The sequence below is a fragment of the Mirounga angustirostris genome, unplaced genomic scaffold (assembly GCF_029215605.1).
Source record: "Mirounga angustirostris isolate CCGP_5_RB_7025 unplaced genomic scaffold, mMirAng1.0.hap1 SCAF_14, whole genome shotgun sequence".
NCBI classification, from domain to species: Eukaryota; Metazoa; Chordata; class Mammalia; order Carnivora; family Phocidae; genus Mirounga; species Mirounga angustirostris.
The window spans coordinates 86,412,366-86,428,733 of record NW_026991722.1 but is presented as its reverse complement, the minus strand read 5'-3'; the positions used below and the strand labels follow the sequence as shown (position 1 = coordinate 86,428,733).

General features: G+C 54.5%; 1 protein-coding gene across 10 annotated transcripts in view; it reads left to right on the top strand.

Moving 5' to 3' along the window:
• The window catches only part of TPST2 (tyrosylprotein sulfotransferase 2), a 48,166-nt gene that overhangs the window by 22,013 nt on the left and 9,785 nt on the right, over positions 1 to 16,368 (top strand). For 9 of the 10 annotated variants that reach the window (XM_054510469.2, XM_064578578.1, XM_064578580.1 and 6 more), the window contains 2 exons: positions 8,923 to 8,994; positions 13,541 to 14,446. In XM_054510469.2, the coding sequence (XP_054366444.1) occupies positions 13,605 to 14,446 (842 nt within the window). In that variant the 5' untranslated portion in view covers positions 8,923 to 8,994; positions 13,541 to 13,604. Of the gene's footprint in view, positions 1 to 1,560; positions 1,580 to 8,922; positions 8,995 to 13,540; positions 14,447 to 16,368 lie in introns of those variants that run through there. The other variant, XM_064578581.1, reaches the window with a different exon arrangement.

Here is a 16,368-nt window from a genome sequence, read left to right as displayed (position 1 = left end):
GAAGGAAGGAAGACTAATTAGGAGAAGCCATGGTGGCCTGCGGTGGCCCGATCTGCAGCCCTGGGGAGTGTTCCTGCTCCTCCTGGGCCAGAGAGCCACTTTGCCGTGGGAATTTGCAGAGCCGTGTGGGGTGAAATCCAGACTGGCTTAACCGGACAGATTTCCCAAGACTTGAGTGTGTGGGTGGCCGGAGCGCCCATGGCTTCCAGTCCTTAAAGAGTTTCTGGGATGCCTGCTACCAGGCCACCTGCTGTGATCAGCCTGAGCAGTGGAGCCCTCCCATGAGCCTGAAAAGCTATTTCCGTCTTAAGGTTCAGAGAGGTTAAGAGCCTCGTCCAAGGTTGCCTTCAGGGCTCTTGTCATTGAGAGCCGGGAGTGGCAGCATCCTGGGCCACATGCACTGGGGGCCCAGCTTGAGTCAGGGCATGGATAAAACACTTTGGAGGTGTTATTTTACTCCCTCCCCACAGCCCCAGGAGGTGGCCGCTGCCTGTTCTCATTCTACAGATAAGGAAACTGACCTCTTCTGTCCTTTTTAAAATGCTAACCCTGAGCCCCTTTTCCAAGTGAAATCTTCCTTGGTACACCCCCCTGAGGTGTTGCATCAAAGAAGGTTCTAGCCATTGAAGCTGGATGTGGGGCAGGGAAGGGAGCCTCAGAGTTCAGCCACCCCCTGGAAGTCAGTGGCAGGGAAGCTGAGTCTCAGAGAGGGAGGAGGCATGTCTTGGTGGCACGGCACTTGGGCAGAGCGTGGAGGATTAGAAGCCCCTTCCCCTAGTCCTGGGTCAGGGAATGTTACTCCGTGCTCTGCCTTCCAGGCTGGTGGGCCCCGAAGGCCAGAGACTGGGTGTCTAAACTTTAACGTGCAGGACCTGCAGTTTGGATACAGACAAGCCTGCCCTCTGCTCTTTCTCAGTGAAGCCTCCACCTCCGTGAATCCTCATGGCAGCCTTGCTCATAAGAATTGTGAATTCTTGGAAGAATTGTTGGACCCATTTTACGGATGAGGAAGCTGAGGCCCAGAGGCAGGTGCACACCCAGCCTGGCTGAGTGCACGCGTGGGGCTCTGTGCACTGCTGGTGCCTAAAACACACACAGCTTGTCTGCTTCCCTGCAGGGCCGTGTTCGGTGTCTGGGGCCAAGGTCGCCCTGACCCCGGTCCCTGGTGTCCTCCACTCGATTCGGACTTGAGTTCATATCCAAGGTCACGTGCTGGCGTGTGTTGCCAGTGTGGGTGGGGGTCATGTTTCTTCCTAAGTCGTATTGCCTCCTACTTTTATTTATTATGTAAAGTCAAAACACCCAAGCCACGCTGTGGGCTATGCCCTCAAACTTTTCCCTGCGGCTCTTGTGTTGGACCTCTGCCCAGGCCCCTCCCTAGGCAGGAGTACCCCTCTCTGGCTCCTGGAGGCACAGTCTTTGGATGGCCTCCGAGGGGCCCAGGAGTTTGGATGAGGATTTCATTGACTCTGATTTAACATTTCCTCCAGGTGTCCGTGTAGGTGACAGATCCAGGCAGCGGGGCTTTGGTCACCGATAGAAACCACAGTATCTTTTTATTGCTTGCCAGTGGCTACAGGTATCTCTTCTCATCACTGCATGCACCTTGTATTTGTCGTGGGGCCTGCCCTTAGATCATATTTATTGTTTTAATAAACGAGCATGTAGGTTACTTTATCAGACCATTTTTTGGTAATGCTGTCCTTAGCCAGATTTCACTATAATTGGGGTCCTTTTGATCCTCTGTATTTTATTCTATTTAAAAACACTCTTGAGGCGCCTGGGTGGCTCGGTCAATTAAGTGGCTGACTCTTGATTTTGGCTCAGGTTGTGATCTCAGGGTTGTGGGATTGAGCCCCGTGTCAGGCTCCACACTGGGCATGGAGCCTGCTGAAGATTCTTTCTCTCCCTCACTCTCTGCCTCTCCCTCTGCCCCCAACCCTGGCTGCTTGTGCGTGCTTTCTTTGTCTCTCTCAAAAAAAAAGAAAATACAACACTTTCCTCAGAAGGGGCCCGTCGGTGTCACCAGGCAGCTGAAGGGGTCTGTGGCACAAACGGGTCGAAGGACCAGCTAGATGTGGGTCTGCATCCTGACACTGCCCTGCACCACTGTGTGGGGGCCTGGCCTGGGTGAATGCCGGATCCAGGGCCCTGAGGAGCATTTCCTCGAGCAGTGGGGGTGGGGGGTGGGGGGGGTGGAGAGAAGCGGCACTTGGTGAAAGGCAGATCCCTGGGCCTCATCACATAACTTCTGAATCATAATGTTTGGGCGCAGGACCCAGGGGTCTGCGGCACGGGGGTTTGAGAACCAAAGAAGAGGGGAGAAACCACAGTGGTACAGTCATAGAGCCTGTTCCGAGCGCTGTCAGGTCATTTGTTTAATCCTCACAGCTCCGGTAGTATCCCCGTTTCACAGATGAGGAAACTGAGGCACGGAGAAGTTAGGGAATATGTCCCCCTACCCTCCTACTCCAACAAGGGCTGCGTTGCTGATAATCGGCAGAACTAGAACTCCTACTCCAGTGCTCCTTGCCCCACCCCTAGGAGCTTCTTGGCCCAGGAATGGAGACAGGGTCTCCTGTGGGCCTGTATGCGTGTGGGTGCGTGTGTGCGTGTGTGTGTCCTGTTTGCATTGTTTACCGGGCAGGGCCCCGTGTGTTCCCAAGCAGGAAGCCCGGAGCAGGGGCCGCGCTGGGGGCGGGGGGTGGGGGTAGGGGGGCAGGGCTGGGAGCCAGGGGCCAGGTGTCCAAGCTGGCCGCTACCCTGAGCGGCCACGTGACAAACAGCTTCTCCATCTTTGCCCTGGGTGGGGTAGGGTTTCGGGGAAGCGATTAAGAGCCTGGGTCTGGCATCAGACAGATCCGGGTACCAGTTCAGGGTCAGTTATCATCTGTGTGACCTTGAACTAGACACCTCGCCTCTCTGAGCCTCACCTTCTGCCTCCGTAAAACGAGGCTAATCATAGTGTCTTACCCCCAGGGTGGTGGTTAGAGGCAAAATGCCCAGAAGAGCACCAGGCACACAGGAATTTCTTTGCCTAAGTCTTCACTTGGCGACAGAACCAGATGCCAGATGATTCTGTGTGCGTGCTTGTGCTTCTTTTTTTTATTTTTAAATGAACTATTTGTTTTCCCAAGTTGTACATTTTTCTCTCACCCAATGAAGGCTGGCGACCTGAGGCCTCCCACTGGTCCTTCTGGGATGGAGCCCAAAACCAAAATATACACCAGCTCCCACTGGGGCGAATTGCATCTGCATTGCCTGGGCTTGCCCAAGCCCCTCTGGGGACGGGTGCTGCCCCAGCTGTGTTTGCAGCCTACGGACCAGGGGGTTGGTCATCTGTGGCCCGCGGGACAGACCTAGCTCGCTGCCCGATTTTGTAAATTGGAACACAGCCACGCGCCTTCCTTGGTGTGTCGTGTAGAGCGACTTTCATGAACGGAAAAGCTGCCTCACAGACCGTGTGACCCACGTGGCCGAGACCGTTGGCTCTCTGGCCCTTTACAGAGGAGATTTGCTGATCCCGCCTCCCCAGGCCACGCGAGTTCCTTCCGTTCTTCGTCCACCTGCTGTGAGGACAGTGCTCACGATATTAAATGCTAACGTTTTTGCATTGCTCCATGTCAGGCTCGGTGGAAGATATGTAGTTTGTCAAGACTCTCTTTGGTCTGGGTGTTATTCCCCTTTGTCAGGTGGGAACGCTGAGGCTTGGAGAGCCACACCAGAGTGACGCGGGACACCCAGCCTCTGAGTGGGGGAGCGGGGATGTGAGCCCTGGGCCTCATCACTCCCTGTCCCCAACTTGTGTCTACCAGGGGGCTGAACTGGGCCTCCTAGGGGGAGCCTGGACAACACGTGGGGGCCCTGCTTTGGTCATTTTTGGTAAAAAAAATGTGACGATTTGGGTCTTCCTCCTGGCTCTCCTGCTTATCAGCTGTGTGGCCTTGGGCAGGTGACCCCACCTCTCTGAGCCCCAGTAAATAGGTGGTAATAAGGGAGGGTCAAAGGAGGTCATGGGGGTGGCGGGGTAGTGAGGACAAAATTCAGTGATCTGTGTAGAACCCTTAGCTTAGTACCTAGCATACAATATATATAATAAGTGCTCAGTAAGGGCACCTGTGTGGCTCAGTCCATTAAGTGTCTGCCTTCGGCTCAGGTCATGAACCCAAGGTCCTGGGATTGAGCCCCGCATGGGGCTCCCTGCCCAGCCAGGAGCCTGCTTCTCCCTCTCCCTCTGCCTGCCCCTACCCCTGCTTGTGCACACATGTTCTCTCTCTCTCAGATAAATAAATAAAATCTTTAAAAAATAAATAAATGCTTGGGCGCCTGGGTGGCTCAGTCGGTTAAGCAACTGCCTTCGGCTCAGGTCATGATCCCGGAGTCCTGGGATCGAGTCCCGCATCGGGCTCCCTGCTCGGCGAGGAGTCTGCTTCTCCCTCTGACCCTCCCCCGTCTCATGCTCTCTCTCTCTCATTCTCTCTCTCAAATAAATAAATAAAATCTTTAAATAAATAAATAAATAAATAAATAAATAAATAAATGCTCAATAAGTAAGAACTAATACTTTTAATGTAGGGAGCCAGCCCACCTTCTCGTCTTCCCTTTTTAAGCACCGAGAATTGAGATTTTATGCTCAAGAATTATTTTTTGACCTCTTCCTCTTGCCCTGTTGGAATCTGGCTGGTTGCTGGTTTCCCTCCAGAGTGGGACAGGCTGAGGTCTGTGATCCCCAGGGGCCTGGCCCCAGAGAACACTCATCTCCTGTCTCCGCAGCTCTGGGGTCCGGGTGGTGAGGTCAGCAGGGCGGCTGGTAGCCATGGCAATGGAATGTTTGGGAGCTGGCGCCCACAGGGAGTTTGCAGGGCTGGTGGCTGAGTCTGCGCACAGGGGCACCGGGCCACCCTCCAAGGCCACCCTGTAAGTGCAGTCGCCTGCCTGCTTCTCTGGCATCCTGTGCTCCATCCCCCCTCCCCAGCCCCGGGAACCTCTCAGCCTGGAGAAATCACGCTGAGTTAGAAAGTTCACACGAGCCTGAACCCAGACTGGTGTGGTCTCTGTAAATGTCACCTCCTTCTGTGACACCTTATGACACGTCTCCCCCACCCCACTGTGGGCATTTCCTTCCAAGCATTTGTCACAGGTGTCATTATCCCACACGCAGCTTTCCTTGCTCCCCGCCAGGATGTCAGCTCCATGAGGGCCGGGCCCTTTGCTGCCCTCCATGTGTCCCAGAGCCCCCATCAGTGCCTGGCACACAGTAGGTGTAAACGTTCGTGGAATGAATGAACGTGGGTCTAAAGGGATCTCGAACACTGGACAGCCCTCCCCCTGTCCCTCCCTTCCAGTGGTCATTCAGGGAAACCCATGGGCTGGTGCAGAGAGAGAGAGAGCAGAGTCCCTCCTGGCCTCCCCTGCTGCCCCCATTCTATGAGTCACGTGACGTGACGCCCAGGACAGCATCTTGGGGACATAGCCAGCTTTGGAAACTGACGCTTCTTCCTGCTAGATATGTGGCTTCTGCAAACCACTTCAGCTCTCTGTCTTTCAAGCTCCTCACCCATCAAATGGAGATAAAAGACCTCACCTTAAGAGGTTCTGCCCAGCATGAAATGAGAAAGGGAAAGGGCAATGGGTAACAGCACTCGCTGTTTGCCAGGCGCTGGTCCAACATTTTCTAACTTATTTACACCTCCCAGCACCCCTAGGAGGCGAGTTACTCGTTGGCACTGACCACACTGCAAATGCCCTATGAGTTATTGCTGTCGCCCCCATTTTACAGATGCAGGAACTGAGGTTCAGAGAGGCTCGGTGACTTGCCTGAGGTCACACAGCCAGTGGCTGGTGGAGCCACAATCCGAGCCAGCCCAGGCAGCCTGCGCCCCACCCCCGACTATGCGTGGCATAGAATTCAAAAAAAATAAATACTAGTTGTTCTGTTATTTTATTCTAGAGAAAGGCAAGATGACAACACTCTGAAAGTATGTCTTGAGGAGAAACATGTTATCAGCAAGCACCACTCCTGATGGCCTTTCCAGTCGTATTTCCTTCTCATCTTTTTATCTTTTTGTGGTTTGTGTTTGCTGTTTGGTTCAGCTGAGGTGGCGGTTTTGCTCTTGGGCATAATTATGCGCATCCTGCCCCCACAAGGGCCTGTGTCCTCCATAAACTGGAGAACTGGGGAGGGGGACCTTCCCCACCCCACCCTGACACAAGGGGCTGTGTGAGGATGAAATGTGGTCTGGTGCCAAGTACATAGTGGTGCTTAATCAGTGCCGCCTTTCCTCCTACAAGAGAAGGGGGGCTCAGTGACCCCCACGCCCATGCATCTCATTTGTCTTCCAAATCAGCGCCCTCCAGTAGAACTTCCTGCCAGTGATGGGAATGTTCTAGAGCGGGGGTCTACAAATTCATCCTATAAATGTCCAAATAGTAAGTATTCCAGGTTTTGCAGAATGGGTAAGGTTTTTGTTGCTGCTTCTCTCCTTTTCCCTGGCCCCCCTCCTCTTCCCCTCTTTCCTCTTCTTTCCCTTAAAAAAAGGTAAAATCCATTCTTTTTTTTTTTTTTTAAAGATTTTATTTATTTATTTGAGAGAGAGAGAGAACACAAGCAAGGAGGGGAGGGGCAGAGGGAGAGGGAGCAGACCCCTTGCTGAACAGGGAGGCCCGGATGATGCGGATGATGCGGGGCTCCATCCCAGGACCTTGGGATCATGAGTGAGCTAAAAGCCATTCTTAGCTCGAGGGCTGAAGGTTGGATTTGGCCCGAGGGCCGCTGTTTGCTGACCCCATCCCAGACCTGCCCTGTCCAGCAGGGTACCCGCCCTGCTCCCCATCGGCTACCAGGCACTTGAAATATGGTGGGTGCACACAATGAGTTGAATTTAAAATGTTTTTTTCATTTTACTTAATTTAAATGTAAATGCCTGACAAGTGGTCTGTGCCCCCCAGTTGACAAGCAGCTCTGAAGGACTCGAGGCTGTGGCAGCCCCCACCTCCCGGCCTGTGGCTGGCAGGCCTGTCTCAGCGCTGTGGCATTTCAAGGGCCGCCCGAGGGCAGCTGGGCCCCAGCCATCTCCTCTCTGGCCGCAGGAAGCGCTTCAAGTGCCCTGTCCCTAATTGTTTTTATTTGTTCCAAGAGGCAGGCCTCTGCTGTGGGCCACCAAGGTCCCAGGAGCATCAAGGCCTGTGTACTCTGAGGCTCAGGGGCGGGGTGGGGGGAGTGCTGGTTGCTGTGGTTACACCTGGACCCCCCCCCTTCTCCATCTGTGTGTACTGAGAACTCGGCAGCCTGCTTTTGTGAGGGTAGACACAAAATAGAGAGGCGAGGAGTGAGCTAAGGGGGAACGAGGACAGAGAAATGCAGTAAAGGCCTTACACCTGGAGGATCTCCAACGCGGCACAAAATAATCGCGGAGATTTCTGAGTGCTCGCTATAAAAGGGTCATCGTGAGCTTTCAACAAATGACAACCCATTTTACGGAACAGGAAAACTGAGGCTCAGAGGAACAATGATTTAATGTAGTCAGGGAGTTGTCCAACCGTAGAGCTGTGTTCTGAACCACCTCCATGTCCTGGGAAGGGACCAAGAGCTCCAGACTCCGCATGTGAGTCTGTGACATGATTTCCCTCGTGGGCCTCAGTCATCCCATCTGTAACATGGAGGGAGGCGAGAACCAGACTAGAAATCCCCACCCTGAAGAGATGTACACCAGGAGCCCCTTGGTTCCACATCCACCCCAGCTTCCTGCCAGACCCCGTCGTACTCATGGACCCGTTCCTTTAGCGCGATGGTTAAGAGCCGGGCGTCTGGGGGCGCCTGGGTGGCTCAGTCGGTTAAGTGTCTGCCTTCGGCTCAGGTCATGATCCCGGGGTGTTGGGATCGAGTCCTGCGTCAGGCTCCCTGCTCATCGGGGAGCCTGCTTCTCCCTCTCCCTTTGCCCCTCTCCCTGCTCATGCTCTCTCTCTCTCTCTCTCAAATAAATAATTAAAATCTTGGAAAAAATGAAAAAAGAGCTGGGTGCCTGAGTCTCACAGATCTGGATGGGGATCCTGGTTCTGGAAGTCCCCTGGGTCAGTTGCTTTTCGTCTTGGGGTCTTTTTCTCTTCTTTAAAATTGGGATCCTCGGGGCGCCTGGGTGGCTCAGTTGGTTAAGCGACTGCCTTCGGCTCAGGTCATGATCCTGGAGTCCCGGGATCGAGTCCCGCATCGGGCTCCCTGCTCAGCGGGGAGTCTGCTTCTCCCTCTCACCCTCCTCCCTCTCAGGCTCTCTGTCTCTCATTGTCTCTCTCGCAAATAAATAAATAAAATCTTAAAAAAAAAAAAATAAAAATAATAAAAAAAAATAAAATTGGGATCCTCATACTCTCCTCCAAGGGGGACTAAATGAACAAGGCACTTAGGCATTTGGTCGTATTTGCTGGCAGCTATAGGACAGTGTACCACTCCGAGGGCCCCGTATTTATCCTAGGCTAGGTATGTGGTGCCTACCCTTTTGGAGTTGGACAGTGTACCTGTTCAACCATACCCAGCAGCCCTGGATGGTGATTAGTGGTATAGTGGTGGTGATTGTTGCTTATCCTTATATTTACTTTTCCTGAAGTCCAAGGTCCTTGGCCGAAAGAAAGGGAGAACCCCGGCTGGCAGAGACCCAGGGGCTCCCTAAGGCAGCAGTGCCTTAGCTCACATTCTGAGCAGTGAGCCAAGTTCATTCCCTGTAGGACCAGGCCAGTTCAGACCCCAGCCGTGGCATCTTGGGTTCAGATGGTCTCCCCTTGCACTCCAACTCGTCCCCCAGAATACTTCCCTCCAAAATCATCGCCGGATGCCCACTGGGGAGCCTGACACCCTCCTCTGCCCCTCTGAGGGGGCCCGGCCCCTCCATAGCACCCACCGCTAATGCATCCTCTCCTTTGCCTCTGCAGGGGTCAGCTGGCAGACCATCTTGGCGAGGGGCCACAAGGGCTGGAACCCAGCAATGAGAGTGCCCAGGGGAGGTAAGTGCCTCCAAAAGGCCCCCAGAGTCCGGGCTCCTCCAGAGACTGCCCTAGAAAGAGCCGCTCTACTCTCCCGGCTCTGTTACTGGGCAGCCACACTCCTCTGGCTGGTGGTGTCCTCTCCGGTAGAAATGCCGTGCTAGACAGAGCTGGGTCGCAGCAGCATGCAGGGATGCAGGGGGCAGGCCTCTGCGGCTCTTCGTCTCATAGAGAGATGATCCTGGTGGTAGGAGAAGGCCGAGTCCCACAGCAGGCAGGGGACTTGGGAGCAGATTCAGGGCACGGCCAGAATCCAAACCCTCTGCGTCCCGTCTGCCCAGCGCTAGGGTTTTGGTCTGCTGGCTCAGCACCTCACCCAAAATTTCCCTGAACCTCATAATAGCTCCCTGAGAGAGGGTTATTATTATGATCCCCCCACTTTTTGGAGGGGTGAAGTTCCTTGTCCAAATCACCAGCTGGCAAGTGGCAGAGGCAGGATTTGAACCCGGGGCTGTAAGATGCCACGTCTGAGGCTCTCACCCACCATCCTCATTGCCAGGACACTGGGACACCTCCCTTGACAGGGTCCACTGGGGTAGTGGAGGCAGAAGGCCCGTCCGAGTTCCCGGGCTGGGCGCTCTGGCTCCTCCGGAGTTGGGGTCCCTGGCTGTGGATGGCCAGGAAGCTGCCTTTGGCTTTGTGGGTCCCCGGCTATCTCTCTCTGCCAGGTCACCCTCCCTTTTCTTCTCAAGGTGTCCCCCAGCTCTTTGCTGTCTTCTGCTCAGGGCTGACCCGTCTGCTTTGAGCTGTTTTCTTCTGATGACAGAGACAGGCCTGTGGCCACATCCTATCTGAGGACAGCGAACAGCTCGGCCTCAGCCTGGCCAGATCCAGGCCTGCCACTCCGGCCGTGCGACCCTGAGCCAGTGGCTTCTTCTCTCTGAGCTGTTGAGGGCAACGCTTCCCTACCCCAGGGTTGGTAGAGACGGTCCCACTACATGACACATGTTTTCAAAGTTTTCGCCATGCAAGTGCTTCATAAATGTGAAAACACAAAAAGCAGGCGCCTTGTTTTAAAGTGTTATAGCCACGGGCGCCTGGGTGGCTCATTTGGTTCAGCATCTGAGTCTTGATCTCAATTCAGATCTTGATCTCTGGGTCGGGAGTTCAAGCCCTGCCTTGGGCTCCATGTGTGGAGCGTACTTAAAAAAAAAAAAAAAAATTAAAATTAAGTGTTGTAGCCAAATGAATGGTCAGTATTAAGCAAACTTGGTGTGTCAATAACATTTTCCTTATTCCGCCTATCCATTCTTCCAGGCCTTTCTCCCCGATATTTAGAATCCAAACCAGTTCCAACCCCAAACATAAGCTAGAGAGTTACACACACACACGCATACACACACAAACGCGCACGCGCACGCATACACAAGCATGTACACTGTACCTATCCTTTCTGGAAACAGCCTTCCCAAAGTACCCCTTTTCTTCCTGTCTCTGCACCCCCCCATTGCCTTCTGTTCCCCCAAAGCTCCATTCTCTCCATCCCTGCCAAGTGTCAGGAGGAAAGGGTAATTCAAACTAAAGTGTGGTTGACTGTCCTCCAGGAGCACCGGCACTGAAATAATAAACAGAATTCTAGTCTCGAGTCTAAGAGGAGGATTTTAATGAGCACTTGAATAAGTTGATGGGTCTTTGGAGAGATTTCCAAGTAGCTTTATGTCCTGTCCAGCCTGCCTTAGCCCTGAGTAGCTCTGGAATCAGATTTCCCCATCCCAGACCCTGAATTCAGGGCACCAGGGAACCCCCACCATGATTGGCAGCATAGGACAGACGCGGTTTTCCGGGGAGAGGGCCCCAGCCATTTCCCGATGCTCAAGAGGCCAGGGACCCCAGGCTGAGATTAATCTGTGCTGTGTCAGTCGCTTCTAGAACCCTCCCAGCAGCATTTGAGGTCAATGCACCCCACCCCTCTTTGCAGCCAGGAAGCTGTGGTTTACGTGGGGGAAGTGACTCTCCCAAAGCCACTTGGTCAGGAAATGCTGGGGCCTCTCAGCAGTTTGGACCCCAGGGCTGAGATTGTGCGTTGGATGTTGATTTCCTACTTGCTATGGCCCAAGGGGCTCCAGGCAGCCCAGACCTTCGCGGGTGGATCCGTGCGGCTGCAGACCGGGTCCTTCGGTGGTTTTGGCTGAACCTCATGTCCTTCGAGAAACACCGGCTCCCACTCCCTTCCCACAGACCTTGGCTGCATTTAGCTCCCCCACCGTGCTGCGTTCTTCCCCTGACTGTGCCTTCGCACTGGCTGTTCCCTTTGCCAGGAACACCCTCCTCTCTCTTCCCCACCTGGCTCTTTGAAAACCAGCCATCTGCTAGGCAGACTCGGCACGAGGGCCAGCACCTGCAGGAAGCCTCCCCTCACCTACTCAGGTAGAGCCCGTCACCCCCTCCCAGGTATGGCTCCATAGAGTGGGCAGACTTGGGGGGTAGAGGCTGTGTCTCTTGGCTCCCTAGCCCAACTCCCGGCACACGGGAAGTACTTGCTGATTGTGGGAATAAAGAAATAGCCAATGATCATGGCAGAGACCACTGATAATATCCTTTCAAATGCTCCCCACGTGCCAGGTGCGTTCCTCAGTTCTTAAGGGAGTCATGTAATGGTCGTGCCAGCCCTTTGAGGTTGATCCTCTTGGACCCATTTTATGGATGAGGCTCAGCGAGGTGAAGTGTGGTGCCCAAGCTCACACAGCCACACAGGAAGGGGAAGAGCTGGGATTTGAACCCAGGCCTGCCTGCCTCCTTGAATGCCCACAGACCTCAAGACCTCACTTTGATTCTGCAAAGACGTGGGAAAGGCAAAGGAGGGGCCTTGAGGATAAACTAGGGAGGAGGGCAGGCCTGTCATTTGAGGTGACTAGAGAAAGGGGGTGGCTGAGCTGGGTGGGCCCTGCTTACCGAAACAAGCCCCAACTTGAAGAATTGCCACTGAAGTCTGATCATCGTCCCTGGGAGGCATGAGGAATGTAGGCTCAGGCTCATAATTCATATCCTCAGTCATCCTCTGCCCCTGTCCCCACGTCACCCTCACTGTCCCGGCATCCCTGAGTCTCCCGAGGACCAGGACACCAGCAGGAGCCTCCTCCCTGACCTCCCTGCCTCCATTCTCACCCCTGTGGGCTCTCTCTCTGGGTGCTGCCCTGAGAGTAAGTCCAGCTCCCTCCCCTGTCCCCTGAGAACTTGTGTGGCTTCTGTGCCCCCCAGTTTTTCCCTCTCCCTCCCTTCTGCCTCCTGAGGTTCTTGAACACCCCCACACCCTCTCCCATCTGGGGCTCTTTGCATTCGCTGTTCCCTCTGCCTGGAGCACTCCTCCCACACATCTTCACATGGCTGGCTCCTTCTCATCCAGGACTCAGCTTGAATGCCACCTCCCCCGAGAAGCCCTCCCTGACCTCCCTCCTCCTTCCCCTACTTGATCCCTCTCACTGTGTAAGCCGTTTTTAAAACCCTGTGGCCATTGCTCGTGTACTATCGCTTCCCCCACTAGGATGCGAGCTTCTTGAGTTCAAAGGCCCTGCTGTCTTACCCACTTTCCTGTCCCCAGCACTGAGCGCGATGCCAGCACCTTTTTTTTTTTTTAAAGATTTTATTTTATTTATTTGACAGAGAGAGAGACAGCTAGAGAGGGAACACAAGCAAGGGGAGTGGGAGAGGGAGAAGCAGGCTTCCCGCAGAGCAGGAAGCCCGATGTGGGGTTCGATCCCAGGACCCTGGGATCATGATCTGAGCCGAAGGCAGACGCTTAACGACTGAGCCACCCAGGCGCCCCAGCCTTTTTATACTTAATACCCATTTACCAAATGAAGACCGAGTGAATGGGTAGTGATTCCAGAAGAAGCCCAGAACAGGATGGGATATTCCACACCATCTGCTGGCTAGCAGTGTGGTCCTTCAGAGCAGGCCGGCCTGGGCTGGAATTATTGGATACCAGCTCTGCTGCTCCCCAGCTGGGCATCCCTTTCCTCCTCTTTCTTTCTTTCTTTCTTTCTTTTTTTTAAGATTTTATTTACTTATTTGACAGAGAGCACAAGCAGGGGGAGTGGCAGGCAATGGGAGAGGGAGAAGCAGGTTTCCCGCCGAGCAGGGATCCCGATTCCGGACTCGATCCCAAGACCCTGGGATCATGACCTGAGCCAAAGGGAGATGCTTAACCGACTGAGCCACCCAGGTGTCCCTTTCCTCCTCTTTCTACGGCCCTCATGTCCTAGCATTTCTGACCTCACCCTGCTCCTTCAACCAAGGCACATGCCCCAAATCCTTCCCGAGCACATGCGAGGTGCCAGGCGCTGTGCTAGGCCCTGGAGAGACAGCCACGAACAGAACATGCAAACACCGTGCCCTTGCCAAGTGGATATGCTGCTGAATTCGGACATTCCAGAGCATTGTTAAATGTGGAAACATTTTGAGAGTCGATTTGAGAGTAATTATGACTCTCCACCTGTCAGATGAAGCCTGCGATGGGGGTGTGTTTGGTTAGGGCCGGCGGCTCACAGGCGTCCCTCTCTCTCCCCAGATGCGAGCCCCGCTGGCCCCCCGGTGACCTGTCGCTGAAGCAGGCCCGCCACCCCAGGCCCAGCATGCGCCTGTCGGTGCGGAGGGCGCTGCTGGCGGCCGGCTGCGCGCTGGCCCTGGTGCTGGCGGTCCAGGTGGGGCAGCAGGTGCTGGAGTGCCGCGCGGTGCTGGGGGGCCCGCGCAGCGCCCGGCGGGCCATGCGGCCCGAGCAGGAGGACCTGGTGATGGTGGGCGCGGACCACGTGGAGTACCGCTACGGCAAGGCCATGCCGCTCATCTTCGTGGGTGGCGTGCCCCGCAGCGGCACCACGCTCATGCGCGCCATGCTGGACGCCCACCCCGAGGTGCGCTGCGGCGAGGAGACGCGCATCATCCCGCGCGTGCTGGCCATGCGCCAGGCCTGGTCCAAGTCCGGCCGCGAGAAGCTGCGGCTGGACGAGGCGGGCGTGACGGACGAGGTGCTGGACGCCGCCATGCAGGCGTTCATCCTGGAGGTGATCGCCAAGCACGGTGAGCCGGCGCGCGTGCTGTGCAACAAGGACCCCTTCACGCTCAAGTCCTCCGTGTACCTGTCGCGCCTGTTCCCCAACTCCAAGTTCCTGCTGATGGTGCGGGACGGCCGGGCGTCCGTGCACTCCATGATCACCCGCAAGGTCACCATCGCGGGCTTCGACCTCAGCAGCTACCGTGACTGCCTCACCAAGTGGAACAAGGCCATCGAGGTGATGTACGCCCAGTGCATGGAGGTGGGCAAGGACAAGTGCCTGCCCGTGTACTACGAGCAGCTGGTGCTGCACCCCCGGCGCTCCCTCAAGCTCATCCTGGACTTTCTGGGCATCGCCTGGAGCGACGCCGTCCTGCACCATGAGGACCTCATTGGCAAGCCCGGTGGTGTGTCCCTGTCCAAGTGAGTGGAGCCCTCGCCCTCCGCCCAGCCCCCTGGCCTGGCTCAGAGGCAGTAGGTGGGAAGAGTAGCTCTGTCTCTCTGAACACTGTGGCCTTGGGCAAGTCACTGTGCCTCTCTGAGCCTCAGCCTTCTCTGTGGGCATGGAAAAGATCTGGGAAGACAGTGGTTAAGAGCGAGCCTTGAATTGTGCCTCCCTCCTCATAGTTCTGTGGCACTGACCAAGTCACTGTGCCTCTGTTAGCCTCAGCTTCGTTATCTACAAAAGTGGGGCCATTGGCCCTTCCCTTTTCCGAGAGAATCAGCAGGCTTTGAATGTGCTTTGTAGTAAGCTGTTGTGGGTAAAGGTTAACTTAAGAACACCAATCTGGAACCAGGTTGTCTGGGTTCCCATCCCAGCCCTGCCACTTCCTAGCTGTGTGACTTTGAGCAAGTGTCTCAACCTCTCTGTCCCCCATTTCCTTATCTGTAACATGAGGCTGTAGTCTATAAACCTTCTAGCTACCTATGAGCATCAAATAGGTAAATACATGTTAGGTGCTGTTATTCCTGTTACTATTATTATCGTCTTAGCATTGACATGGCTTTTATTGGCACACACATTATCCTCACCCTCATTACCATGGAGTGAGTGCCTGAGGTGTGGTAAGCACTCAGTTAAACCCCCAACGCACATTATTCCTTTAGTCCCCACAGCAGCCTGTGGACATAAGAACTGCTCCTATCCCCATTTTACAGATGAGGAAACTGAGTCTCAGAGAGAAGTTACCTAAGGCCACACAGCTGGCAAAGTGTGGTGCCAGGATTTGAACCGAGGTCTGTTGGGGAGTCCAGAGCCTGTGTTCTCAAGCTCTCTACATCCGGGACCCCTCCTCTTTCCCTCCTGTCTCTCGCTCTCTGCATTCTTCCTTTGGGGAGCTGTCCTTCTCCTGAGACCCAGAGCGTGTGAACAGTGCAGGATCAGAATATGCCGTCTCTCTGTCTCCATTCTGATCAGGCCCAGGCACCCCCGAGATGCTGGAGCTGGGGTTTTGTAAATTATCATGACCAAAAAAAATCAGACGACTGTAGGAAGTGAAAGGAAAAACAGCCTACTATCCTACCATGCAGATGTTGACCTAGGATGCACTGGTTCTTTGTCAGGGGCTGTGGAGAAAACCAGAGCCCTCCTGAACCCGAACATGCCTTCTTGTAACCTTTTTTCACTTTGTGTCTGGGACCACTCGCCCATGACCCCCCGCCTGCCACCGTGACATCATTTTGGACGGCTGCATAATATTCCACTCCGCGGAGCACAGCATTCTATTCAACATCCCCTGTTTGTGGACACATGGGTTATTTCCAGCTTTCTTTACTCCTATCAAGCATTGCTCCCATCCATGTCCTGGGATGTCTGCCTCTGTGTCCTTTCTGTCTCACACAGTCCTGGAGATCCAGAGCGTGGAAAGGCCATGCATATATTTGAGGTCTTTGACACAGTGAACCGAGTTGAGATTTCCATCCTGGTCTGCAGACTCCAAACCCATTGCTCTTCCCACCCATCCCCACCCTTCATACTTCCCTCTCTCTTCCCTCCCGGTCCTGGCCTCTTTTTGCCACATCTTTCTTGTTTCCATTCTTCTTCCCAATTTATCTCTTAGTTGGGATGGAAGCATCTAGAAATAGACCCTGGATCCTGGGAGTTCCCTGCCCTCCATCGTACAAGGCCTTTCACCTGTGATCGGTAGGGTCCTTGTGATTCAGATGGCTGGGTGAGCCCATCATAGGGGAGCGTGGAGAAGCACATCTGACAGGATGGTTGTTCATTGTCGTAGCCCAGGGTGAAAGCAATGGAAATGGCCATCTTTAGGGGCATGGGAAAAATAAGCTGTGGAGGAATGCTGCATAGCTGGAGAAAAGAATGTGGCATCGGGTACAAAACAAAG